The sequence below is a fragment of the Rissa tridactyla genome, chromosome 2, assembly GCF_028500815.1.
Source record: "Rissa tridactyla isolate bRisTri1 chromosome 2, bRisTri1.patW.cur.20221130, whole genome shotgun sequence".
NCBI classification, from domain to species: domain Eukaryota; kingdom Metazoa; phylum Chordata; class Aves; order Charadriiformes; family Laridae; genus Rissa; species Rissa tridactyla.
In genome coordinates, this window is record NC_071467.1 from 55,975,801 (window position 1) to 55,989,040 (window position 13,240).

The 13,240-nt window shown below is 39.8% G+C and overlaps 1 protein-coding gene across 11 annotated transcripts in view; it reads left to right on the forward strand.

The window, feature by feature from the left end:
- Nucleotides 1–13,240, forward strand: part of PTPRM (protein tyrosine phosphatase receptor type M) — a 484,559-nt gene that overhangs the window by 460,843 nt on the left and 10,476 nt on the right. For all 11 annotated transcript variants that reach the window (XM_054191333.1, XM_054191334.1, XM_054191337.1 and 8 more), the window contains 6 exons: nucleotides 646–762; nucleotides 5,840–5,994; nucleotides 6,284–6,419; nucleotides 7,002–7,151; nucleotides 7,598–7,771; nucleotides 10,124–10,255. In XM_054191333.1, coding sequence (XP_054047308.1) covers nucleotides 646–762; nucleotides 5,840–5,994; nucleotides 6,284–6,419; nucleotides 7,002–7,151; nucleotides 7,598–7,771; nucleotides 10,124–10,255 — 864 coding nt within the window. The remainder of the gene's footprint in view (nucleotides 1–645; nucleotides 763–5,839; nucleotides 5,995–6,283; nucleotides 6,420–7,001; nucleotides 7,152–7,597; nucleotides 7,772–10,123; nucleotides 10,256–13,240) is intronic.

Consider the following 13,240-nt stretch of genomic DNA (forward strand, 5'->3'; position numbering starts at 1 on the left):
ACCTCTAGAAGGCATTCGTCCCACTCATCTTAGTTTGAGCTGAGATCAATCCCACCCATAGCATTTGGGGTCATCTAGTGAATTGGTGTTAAAGCCCAGACATAAAACTCATCGCTTGACTTAAAGAGCTGGGTTTTGCCATTTGACCTCTCATTGGTTCCTTTGGAAAGTTAATCTGAGAAAACAGATACTTTGCTAACAGTAGAGAAGATCCTTTTTGTCCAAAAAAACCACATTTTCATTTTAGAGGATAGGAAGATATTTTTGAGACAAATCACCAAATAGAGTTTGGGGGAAAACCTTCTGGTGGTAGTTGTCCCTCTGGGCCCAGCCTGCGTTGGAAAGCAGAGGAAATGAACGGTTACTGCCACTGAGTTATGCATGGTGGAAGTATCCCTTGTGCTCTGTACAACTTTGCCTTACTTTACTAACCACAACACAAATCTCACCTGCAACTCTGAAGATGTCTTAAAAAAAAAGAAGAGGCAACGTCCCTTTAGCATTAATCATTTCCACATGTAGGAAATGTGACTGTTTTGCGCGTGACTGCATTTTGAAACAGAAATCATTGCACAGAATACAGAATAGATTCAGTATGAAGCTTCTAAAATAAATGAAACTTAATTTCCTTTGTATTTTTTAAAGGTCAAATGCTGCAAATACTGGCCAGATGACACAGAGATATATAAAGACATTAAAGTTACCCTAATAGAAACAGAACTCCTGGCTGAATATGTGATTCGAACATTTGCAGTAGAAAAGGTAAGTTTCCAAATTCAGTTTTCTTAAATACAATGGTATCTGCCTAAGTAGCTTATATACAGACTAAACACGAGAAAGCTAAATGGTTTGACTGACATCCCAGATTTGTAGCTATTATTTTGGGTAAACGACTACCGCCCTCTTATGGTAAACTCTGTTTTTCTTGAAATGCAGCGACTTTTCTGTCCTTTCCATCACTGTTGGCCCCTGTCTGAGTTAGAAAAAGTGATGTTCCTTGCCTAGGAGAAATCGAAGCCTGCCTCCCAGCAATCAGTTGAAAATCACATTCGTGCTGTTTTCCCACCTTATGTTCCGCACAATCAGTTTCTGTCCGTACCAGAGGCTGCACGCACCATTATTCAGAAGTCCGTGGTGGAGGATGCTGTTATATGTTGGGCCGGTGTGTTCCTGGGCTGCAGGAATAGTTGAAACAAATTAATTTTATTTTCAAGGCAATTTCACTTTTCATGTGGAATCAGTCTTTATATGGAGAGTTCCAATCAGTGTGTCGTATTGGTGTTTATTAGAATAATGCCATGCTTACTAGATCATGTAGCTCTCCCAAACAGCTTGCAATATGCGGACAACGTACAATTAACAAATAAGGTAGTTACTGAAAGTGAGAACAAGCAGGGTCAGTCAAAGCTGAAGTGCTTCATGCGCTTTGTATCAATTTAAGGGTTTTATTCAGACTTCATTAAAGGACGGAAGTGTTTTAATTGCATGTGTCAAGACTCATTTGAGTTGCAAAACAATGAGGAAAGGGCCTCTCTGGAAGACTTGATATCCGTAATGACACACTGAAGTAACGTTCTCTGAGTATCACCATGAGTAGATTTTCAACTAATTAGCTTAGAAAACTCCTTTTGATTTAGTTGCAGTACCTGTGATATAGCGGTTCTCTCTAATGATGAAATAGTATTCAATTATGGTTTTGAAGAACATAATCTTTAGCATCAAAGAATCCTGCACCCTGGTAGATGAAACTGCCAAAAAGATGGCCCAACAGGGTCTCTGTACATACATCCAGAGTGACAAAGGAATTAGTTTTTTTCTTGTTTCATTCTTCAAACTGATACTTAAATATGCATCAATACAGCAACCGGAAGGTAATGATAACAGAATTATGCAGTTTGAATGAAGTGAAATATTGTATCATGTTTACCGCTATATATATTGTACATCGAATTCATTCAAGCCTGTTGTTCCCTTGTACTTAGGTATTTTTAATAAACAGATGAGAAATGGTGGCTACACTTTGAAGTAGATGAAGCACTGGTTGATTTCTATTCTGCAAATTTTAAGCCCGTGCTTTGATGTTAGCTTTTCATTTCTTAACTGGGACTGGAAAAAAAGACCTAGAGGATTTTACACTTGATCATAACCAAACTGTCTTGAATAAGTGCATTAGAACAGATAGAGATAAAAGGCACTAAACATTTTATTTCTTAAAAAAAAATCTCCATCTGAAAAGATTTCATTTAGACACTGCTTTTTAATAGTTGGTAGTTTTTCAGTGAGCCTCTAAAAGCAGTGTCGGTGTAGTCTGATTAAAGTACATTTGTTTTTACCCTATTTTCCATATTTTTTAACTCTTCCAATGGTACTGGAAGGTCGAGTCTACCTCTTTTCCACCATAATTCTCTCAAGTTTATATTCCTGATCTACTGGGACTGATACTTTTCAGCCTCTCCAAGACAAGCTGCATGATGAGACAGTGGGCGCCCTAACCAAATCAGCAGACAATACTAAATGAAGGGCAGTGTTGAAATGCTGAACATTGGAGCCTCAGCTCTAAAGGACTTGAAGATTTGGCCAACAGAAACTTTAGTAATTCAACAAAGAAAAATGCAAAGTTCTGTGCCTTAGGTGGGTTATCCCCATGCGTCTGTACAGGCTGTGACATCCTGGGACAACAGCTGACATCCAAGATGATTATGGATGTAGGACATATGAGCTGGAGGGGGCCTTGCTTGGTGTGGTAGAGAGGAGGAGGAGGGGTAAGGAGGATCTGATTGCAGTCTGCAAATACCCCAAAGATGTTTCGAAAATCAGAGGCACCAAATTCTCAGTAATGGATGGTAAAACAGGGGTCATTAGCCAAGAAGCTGCAGCATGGAAGGCTTGCACTGGAAAAATTCCTTCAGGAGGAGGGTAGTGCAGTGCTAAAGCAGGTTACCCAGAAAATGTGTGGAATCTCCATTCTTGGAGGTCATCAGGGCTTAGGTGGACAGAGCCACTGGTGACCTGATATAGTGCCAGGACACAGACACACTCTGATGGGATGTTGGACTGGAGACCTCCAGAGGTCCCTTCTGACCATCTTTTCTATTTGTGGATTAACATCTCATACCTGCTTCTAAAATACAATTTAAAAGTTGATTTGTTTGGAGATAAATTAATCACTTATTTTTATTTTTTAAATGGCTATTTGGTAATTACTGAGAAGTAGGGGAATGATGCTAAGAAAATTGAACCCAAAATTACATTCTGATTCTGAAGACCACTTCCTAGATACGCATTATGATGTGTTCAGGGCTACAAAGATGATTAGGGGACTAGAACATCTCTCTTAACGAAGAAAGGCTGAGGGACTTGGGTCTTTTCAGTCTAGAAAAAAGACGACTGGGGGGGGACCTTATCAACACTTACAAATACTTAAAGGGTGGGTGTCAGGAGGATGGGGCCAGGCTCTTTTCAGTGGGGCCCGACGACAGGACAAGGGGTAATGGGCACAAACTTGAGCATAGGAAGTTCCACCTAAACATGAGGAGGAACTTCTTTCCTTTGAGGGTGGCAGAGCACTGGAACAGGCTGCCCAGAGAGGTGGTGGAGTCTCCGTCTCTGGAGACATTCAAAACCGGCCTGGACACGTTCCTGTGCAGCCTGCTCTGGGTGACCCTGCTCTGGCAGGGGGGTTGGACTAGATGATCTCCAGAGGTCCCTTCCAGCCCCAGCCATTCTGTGATTCTGTGATAAGGAACCGTTCCTTTGGAGTGGTTCCTGTACAGCACAACAGCTCAGATGAATTACTCAGGAACATACAGCAGCACCATAAGTATTTGTAGGATTAGGGTCTACGTTCTTTAACGTTGTAGGGTTTGTGAGCAATGTACATCATTTTCATTTTGTTTCAGCTGAAATAAAAAATAAAAAATGCAGTATTTCCAAGCTGAGCATATGCTTTTATGATTCATGCAGTTGTGTTGCTATTTTGGGTTTAGAAACCAGCAGGGAAGCTACAGACATGAAAATCATTCTTTTGTAGGTATAATAAGCAAACTCATTATAAAAGTACCCTATATGCAAAATCTTTTCTAAGTAGCTGAGTGTTACCAATGAGAGACAAAAATGCAGTCAGCGTGACAGACAGCATTTTCAAAACTAACGCACAAGATACACAGGACATATCCTAACCCATGCAACAGCCGGGCACATTAATTTGGAGGGGCAGTTTACTTTTTGTAAATTGCTTGAAAATCAAGGCTGCGTACACCGTGAAGAATTTGTGTGGGGTACTCATTGCAGTCCTCAGTTTGTATAGTCACGGCATTGCTTTTTGTATGGGATCTTTGTTTCTTGGGGGTTGTGGGCAGTTGTTAGGAGCAATATAAAAATGTTTGGGACATGGATACCCCACCTACGCACAGCTATTTACGGAGTTGGAGGCCTTGCTTACAGTAGCAAAAAGCTGTTAACTAACACACTCTAAAATCCCCATGGTACAGAGACCAAATTGTATTTGAGTGTGTTTGCTAGACTGTCTTAAAATGCAAATTACTTTGTCTGTTCCTGGATTTCAATATGTTTTAAAATTGCATTTTAGGATATAAGGTCATTTCTGTTGCAAGGGTGTGATCTCCTCAGTGTCGCATAGGCTCTTCATCCCCTCCCTCGCCTGCCTTTTTGTGTCGCAGTTTTGGAGGGAGACGAGCGTGGACATTCCTCTGAGCAGCTGCCCAGTCTCCACAATCCCCCAGCCTGAGCTGTCAGGGCATCAGGACTCCAAGATGCACCGAGCCCACCCCAGTCGTGTAGCACTGGCATGGCCAAAATTTCTCAGTCATTGAAAACCCCGGGCTCTTTTCGGTGGCATACTAGCAATAAATTAGGAAGTTTATATGACTTCATTATGCAAAAAGGATTAGACCTTTTATATGCAAACCAGCTCAAGACAGGAAATACATCTTTAAGAAGAAAAACTGTAAACCACCAGTTATTAATATCACTGACATTTAGTCCAGCCTAGACATGATATGTCATAATTTTGCTGTTTGCTTATGAAATATGTATGATGGCCTCTGGTCTGTGGATTTCTAATGAGAATAAAATACCGGCAGCTACATTTTTAGAGGGGGAGGGGGAAATACAAGCACTAAGAAAATCAAACTTAGCATACACGCTTCTAATATCCAGACTGCTCCAGAAAGTCACATGGGAAATTACTTGCACGATCGGCCTCTCATTTATACCTGTCTTAACGTATCCGTGTCCTTCTAGACTCTGGCAGATCACTTGAAGGGTGAGCATTTGGAGGGCTACAAACACAGCCCCTGTGATTGGAGGTGCAAAAAGGTTTCTTACTATTCAGCTGTTTCTTTCAGACCAATGAAGGAGACAAATGATGAGGAAAATTATGCTGAAATTGTAGTTCCCCGAAGTCAGCAGCAAAACTCCTGTGGAGAGCAGTGGGGAAAAAAAATGTCATCTGTGCTGTATGTTCATGGCCTTGCTGCTGACCTGTTCTGCGATCATGGCTTGCATCTTAAGGCCACAGTTTTCAAAGCAACCCAGTCCTTAAATATAGAGATGAGCATCTATCTTGTTGCTAAAAGTTTCTAACCGATCTAGTGCTAAATTACTCAGTTTTGTTGTAAGGCTTTGAAACCGGTTGATATGTAACCTTTGAACTTGCTCTCCTGCTGTGAGAAAGCTCTCCAACAGTCTCTACAGAGTATTGGTAGGGGGTGGATGTTTTACAGCAAGGCTTTTGAAGTAACATTCTTATGCTGTCTCTCGTCTAATTTCTTTCACATTCCAGCTTGTTTTTCTTTTTCAACCCTTGTCTTTTCAATAGCGAGGTGCTCATGAGATTCGAGAAATTCGGCAGTTTCACTTCACTGGCTGGCCAGACCACGGTGTACCGTACCATGCGACAGGCCTGCTGGGATTTGTACGGCAGGTCAAATCCAAGAGCCCACCAAACGCTGGCCCTCTGGTTGTTCACTGCAGGTGGGTAGAACACTGTATTGACCACTAAACTCAGAACCTACTTTTGCTTCTCCTGTACTGCATCATCTCCATGCAGGTTGCTGAAGCCACTGGACCTCTACCCCCAAGAACTTAATACATAAAATATAAACAAGAACGGCACAACTGAGTCTGAAATCCGGCAAATGCCTGAATGCAAGACTTCATTTCAATAATTATCCCACCAATCAAGTACCTGCAAGATGAACCCTGGCACTTCACATTTTCCAATATACTGCTGAACATTAACTGTGCTCTTCTTTTTCTTTAGTGCTGGTGCTGGCAGAACTGGGTGCTTCATTGTGATTGACATCATGCTAGATATGGCAGAAAGAGAAGGTGTTGTAGACATATACAATTGCGTGAGAGAGCTTCGATCTCGGAGAGTTAACATGGTGCAGACTGAGGTATTGTTAATCTACATGAATACTGCCTTACGCTTTGCAAGAAAAAGTGTTCTTCTAGCCCATGAAACTAGAGCCCCTTTGTGGTAGGCACCATCCAGAAGGTAGTTTATTCAGTCATATGCAGAAAATAATCCACACAGAAACTTGAAGAACCGCTGGCCAAACAAGTGCCCAGTTACGCTGCACTTAAGGTTTGCTGTGGTTTTCTAAGAAAAAAAGAAAATCATGAGTGTCCTCTCCAGGGAGGATTCATTCTGGAGTACATCTTGTTGAGGCTCAGTTATGTCATAGCACCTACAGCACTGCACAAAGGAATGAAGAAATCAGAAACATTCCGAGTTTTATTATGGAATGTTACTGCGCTTCTGTTTGTACTTGTAACTAGTTTGAGTCAGTCCTAAATTAATTTCTAAATGAGTGGAGTAAAGTTTTGTGAACTGCTGTTGTTCCTTCTGGTCTTGCTTCAGTGCTGGTAAAGTCAGAAAGTATTAGTGGCAACCACATTAGTTATTATTTTTTATTCACCAAAATACTAGTAGTATATGCCCTCTATGTCAGTAATTCTTTTCATTGCTTTACCAGGAGCAGTACGTATTCATCCATGATGCTATCCTGGAAGCATGTCTTTGTGGGGACACATCTATTCCAGCTTCTCAAGTTAGGTCTGTTTACTATGAAATGAATAAACTGGATCCTCAGACTAACTCCAGCCAGATCAAAGAGGAATTTCGGGTAAGTTGTAGCTAGCAGTGCCTAGAAGCTGTATAGTTCAGCTATGCTAAAGACTTCTACTTAAGTGCTTGCTTATAATCATGTGAATTTTGGACCAGGCCTGGGAGGGAAAGGGGAAAATAATATGTCACTAATTGCTCTTATGTTAAATCATAAAAGAATGCAATAGAGCCGTAGTAAAATTCTTTTTACTTAAGGGAAGTATATTGATTCCTTTCACTGTCCTTTCTTCAGAAGGCAGGTTACTCTGCAGCTGTCTTTGAGGTTATTTTGCAGATCTGTATGCTTCCAGGATTTTTTGCTTCTAAACCCTGCTGACTATGATGTGTTTTCATTTCTCTGCATATTGATTCCCACTGAAGCTGAGCTGATCTATTCTTAAATATTTTGGAATTCTTTCACTGCTGTGTTAATTTTTCTATTGTATTGTTTACTCTTTTTGAAAGACTTTAAATATGGTGACTCCAACACTGCGTGTAGAAGACTGCAGCATAGCACTTTTACCACGAAATCATGAAAAGAATCGCTGTATGGATGTTCTGCCTCCAGACAGATGCCTGCCTTTCCTCATAACAATAGATGGGGAGAGTAGTAACTACATTAATGCTGCACTGATGGATGTAAGTCTCCGCTACATCATTAATAATAAAAAGGGAATAAGCAGCCCTCCAAACTGAGCAATGCCACAAAGTGGGGTCGGCATAAGAAGACTGAAATCCTTCTAGCTTGTTTTCCAAAAACGTGACACAAAATCTTTAAACTCCCAAGTACATTTAGGATCCCACATATGTTATGTCACAGCCAAGGTTCCAAAGCCACGCTCAGAGAGCAAGTCGGGGAGTTTTGATAAATTCAGTGTGTCTGTATTTCTCCCTAGTGCTTGAATTTTTAACCATCTGGCCTAGGAAAAAAAGAGTTACCTATTAAGACACTAAGGCAGTTAAATAGAATAATAAGGTTTGCAGCAATATTTCAGTTCCCTTTGTTTCTATTTTTAACAATAATTAACAAAAAAAGTGATTGTCTGTCAGCATAGGATAGTACACAAGCCATTACTTCAGTGTTCCCGTTTATTTCTGTTTGAATGTGTGTGTGGATTTTTTTTTCTAATGCATCTGTGGTAATTCTAATCCTGCTAATAGAGTATCACTAAAAACACTTAAACTGCCTTTACAGTCTGTAGATATTTATAGCCTATCCTTGACAATTTAGAGCTATAGTAATTATGGTTGTCAAACACATAAACAACAAGAAAACAGAGGTTAGCAAAGAATGAACGCATTGTAAATGGCCTTTTTGAAAAGTGAAGCTAGAGTAATAACACTTCATAGCAGTTTTTGCATTTCTTCCCTTCCGAGTTCTCAATGCGTTTTCCTAAAATAAGCCCAAGTTCAAAACGCTCCTGTGAAAAGGTAGGTGTATTCTCTTTATGTTTATCTATGTAGAGAAACAGAGAACAAAAGTTTAAGTGACTTCTCTAGGTTCTCGCAGTAGGTCAACGGCATTTCATACTAGAACGGAGCTTCCTTGATCTGCAATTTACAGCCCTGCCATTACATTGTCTTCTTTCCCGGAGGGTTCAGTACTGTTTTGTTCTGTAAATTAAGTAGTGCTCAGAAAGAGCAGTGCCTCAATATTTGCTTTGAAAATTCTTCCCTTCTTCACTGTTGAAACAATGAGCTGGATCCAAAAGCGTGTCTGAGCAAAAGGCTCCAAGGGAGGAGGTGATTTGGGTCACTTTCCACCCAAAGGGCCCTTGCAAGGCTCCTGCAGTATCCCTGCACTGAGAGACGAGAGTAGACATTTGTACCTCTCTCTAAACACTCAGTATCCAGCAGGCAACACGATGTGTTTCACCCTCTCCACTTGGCATCTGTTGAGATGCATCTGGATCTCTTCATGTAGACCTTTAAAGTTCACTTCAAGCAAAAGGGGTAGCAAGCATAATTTTCATTATTCAGTATCAAATGAGTTTGAGAACTATTTAAAAAAAAAACAAAACCTGTTGGGGCTTCTACGTGAGGGAGTAATGGAGAGCCCTTGGAGCAACTCTCATCTGCATGCAACTTCCAGCAAGACAAGACCTGTAGGATAGAAGGCAGCTGACTGATGTACCAGCAGCATCGATACCTGCTGGTTGCAGTTTGCTGAAACCAAAACAGAGAACTGAAGTCTTGCACATCTTTATCTGTACCCCGAAACACGTTGGATTCATTTTCTGTGGTCTCTTCAGTGACTGTCTCTGAATGGAAGCTGCAAGTAGCTGATCAGATTGTATCTCTGTCGTGGTACAAAGACTTCAGTTCAAGGCACGTAGAGGGTTCCCTGCCCTCCTTAACGAAGGCAATGGCAACCCCTCCCAAGAATCGCCCCAGTATGGCCACACTGGCCTTCAACACTCAGGAGGACGTAATTGAAAATTACACAATTGAACAGTTCCACCAAGCAGCTTAGTCAATTACACACTCTGGTACTAAAAAAACCCAAAAAGCACTGAAATTTATCCCCTGACTATCCTCGCTGCTGTCAGAGAAACCAGAATTTCAACGATATTTCTGAAAAATAGCTAGATATTTCCTTTTGCGGGCATCATTCAAATTAACAGCTAAGTGCAGACAGACAAGATTAATCTGTCCATTAACCGCTCAAAACAAAACTGTTGCTCAAAATTTTTAGGAGTTCCATCGGAGGCAAAAATCTCTGATGATTTTACTCTATGCCTGTGGCATAAAATAAGTTTCAGAAATATAACATCTGCAGAAGTCATATTCTTATAATACATAATAAGACATAATACAGTTTATTAACTTTGAAGCATGTAAGATCTTGGGAAGGAGCTGAAAACAATGTATTAATTATATAGGAAATAGAAATAACGCTTTCAGGCCCAAAGTTTTGGGGCTATGACTGGCATTCTGCTGAATTTTTGTCTTTTACCATTCCTCTCACCATCTCTTGTTATTTCTTTGCAGAGCTACAAGCAACCGTCAGCTTTCATAGTTACGCAGCATCCCTTACCAAATACTGTCAAAGATTTCTGGAGACTGGTCCTAGATTATCACTGCACTTCGATAGTTATGCTGAACGATGTCGATCCAGCACAAGTAAGTCCAGAAAATGGCGCCATTCAACAGAGGACTGCTAGTGCCTCAGCATTTGAGCGCATGCGCAGTTCAGAACAGCTTTAGGATGTAATTAGTTCTATAAAACAATGTTAAATACTAACACACTAAAAAATGGATTTGTAGCTTGCAGATACACATAGCGAAAGAGGAATAAATCAGACCATCAGCGACTTCTCCACCAAAACGTTAATGCACACACACCTAAGTGCACACGCCAAAAATTTATTCTGGTAAGAAAACTTGCTTTGGGCAGAGCTGCTAAAAACCAAAAGTGATGGTTGTAAAATTCTGACTCAAGTCTGAAACACACTAGTAATAGCCAAAAGTCATAAACAGAAGCCAACAGCTATTCATTAGCCTGCCCGAAACAGGTCAGTGACCTTGGTCTGCTTACCGGGGGATAGGTGTTCCCGGTGTGAAAAATCTGTGTTCTGTTTGGCACAAAATGACATTGTTAGCAAGGAGATGGGAACTAAACAAGATTGGAGACTAAGCATCCTTCGGAAGAGAGAAACAGAGCAACAAAATGTATGGGGGAATGTAATTACCTTACAAAAGAGTTGTGCATGCTGTACATGTTCTTTAGAAAATTGGAAAACTGTACCTACTGGTTTGGCAATTTAATTGCTAGCATTAATCACTAAGTGTCCTAGAGCCTGGCTCGCAATTGCGCAATTCCAAGTTCTTACACAGATATAATTTCCTTGGTTCCAACAAACTGCACCAGCCATCTGCTGGAATAATGTGGTGGTAATCTGGCTTCTAACTATGCAAATATTTACTAATTATTGGTTAAGAGAAATTGTTATTTTTTTTTATAGCAGACTGCATGTTATTTTTATTCTTGATGCGATCAAGAATCTTTTTAGTTTTGTTGTGCATTGTTCATACCTAGAAAGAATGTTTCCTTCTATTTCTTTTTAACGTGAAGAATTTGTTTTTAAAACATACTAATCTTCAGTTTTGTCTTTCAAAGGAATGTGTAGGAATTCCACACACTGTTTTAAAGACTGAATTTTGATTCCAAGCCCTTAACTGTCTACAGGGAGAAAAACAGAAATGAAAGACAAAACTTTTATTCATGAGTCTAAGATTATTTTCTGACTGAATAAGGAAAGACTCAAGGGAGTCAGACTGTTAGGGACTGCTGAACAGAGTTTTTTTAATTTGTGGGCTGTGTTTTGAATTTACAATAGTGCATGGCTATTTCAAGCATTTATTAGCCTCACAGGCTTTTAAAAGCTATTGGGATATGCAGTTAATGCACCTGCCTCTGCAGTACGTTAAACCATTTCCCTCTAATGTGAGTAACAATCTTTTCATTAGGAATAAATCTCAAAACCCTCAGAGCAAATGGAAGTGGAGAAAGGGCAGAGCTTATTAAAAACACACATTACATTCAGATTTATTAATAATTACTGTTATCATTATTATTTATGTACATACGGAGTGTTTACAGTTCTGTTTAGATATTACAATTTATGTGGGTTGTTATGCTCTATTGGGAAATGAAATTCAACCCTTCACAGTGACTCTGACTTAAAGAGAGTCACTAGCATCACATGCATGCAAAATGCGCAGACCTAAATGCTTTTAGTTTCTTTAGAACTTGAAAGTCTTGACTTCCTAAAACAGCTCCAGCAAACAGCTCTGCTTATTATCATTCAAGCGTTTTTCAAAGATCTGTTAGAACAGCATTCCTATGTATTTGAAAGACGTGTACTAAACTGTACACATGTTAAATTATCAGAGCACTGGCACTTGCATTAGTTGGATGCATTATGTTTTGCTACCCTGTACACTAGCATATTTCATAATAAAAATTCGTGTAAGATTTAGACAATATTTGGAAAGCAATTTGCTCAGCAGACCGAATCTTGGGGGGTTTCAAATAAATGAAAATATATTTTCCTACTCGAAATATCTGTTTTTAACTTGTTAAAAGTGAACTTCTGCAAATCAGACCCTGTTCTCTTTTTAATTGGTGTAGTAAATGATTATGTTTCCCTAAAATGTAGTCATCTCTATACGGCTTTGTTGAGGAATAAATGTTACAAGAAATGCAAAACAACATCTGGAGTAAATGTGATTTGTCAGCTCAGCTCTGGATCACCGACAGCAATGCAGCAGAATGAAGACCACAGCTGTTTTACTGAATGAAATAAAGTTCCAAATATGACATCAATGCTTCTGCAAGCAAACAAAATTTCAGGAGTTCATACTTAATTTTGGTGAATGCTTGCAAAAGCTACATACTTGAACTACTGTAAATATCCCCGGAAAAAGAATCATTAGGGTTTTTATGGAAAAACATGGACAAGCAGAGTCTAGCTTGAAAAACCTCCCTGCAAAGTGTTGATTTAATCTATAACGTATTAACACAGATGATAATTGGTTCCTGGATTAAGCCATCGTGATATTATTAGATGCTAAAACTGTGCAAGATAATGGTAATGTTATGTTGTGATCTTCAGATACCTAGAAGTAATGTTTTCTGAGGACTAAAGAGAGCATAATTGGTATTTTCAGGTGGCATTCATAAGATGAAATTGAGCCGTTGATGAAAATTTAAAGCATTGCTGATATTACCAACATCGTCAGTCACTGCTGAAACAGATGTGAAAGTTAAGCCCTGAGTTTTAAGAATTGATGCACTCTTCAGAGTATTCTGATGTAGCTTGATTTATTACCAACTTTTTGGGAGGGTTGGAGGTATCAGGCCTCTGGTATTTAGGCTTCACACTGTCTCCGAGATACGGTAATATTTGACAGCGTCCCCCTGTCTTGTCATACGGTATTGCAGAATTGACGTTGAGTGGCAGAAATGTGTTACTCCAAATACCAGGGAATGGCGAGTACAGCGGCAAGCGATAGCATGTTCAGTTAAGGGAAAAGGCATTTGTTTAAACTTGTTCTGCACAAGTAAAAGCAGAGTGCTTGAAACCGATGGAGGATGGTCCACCG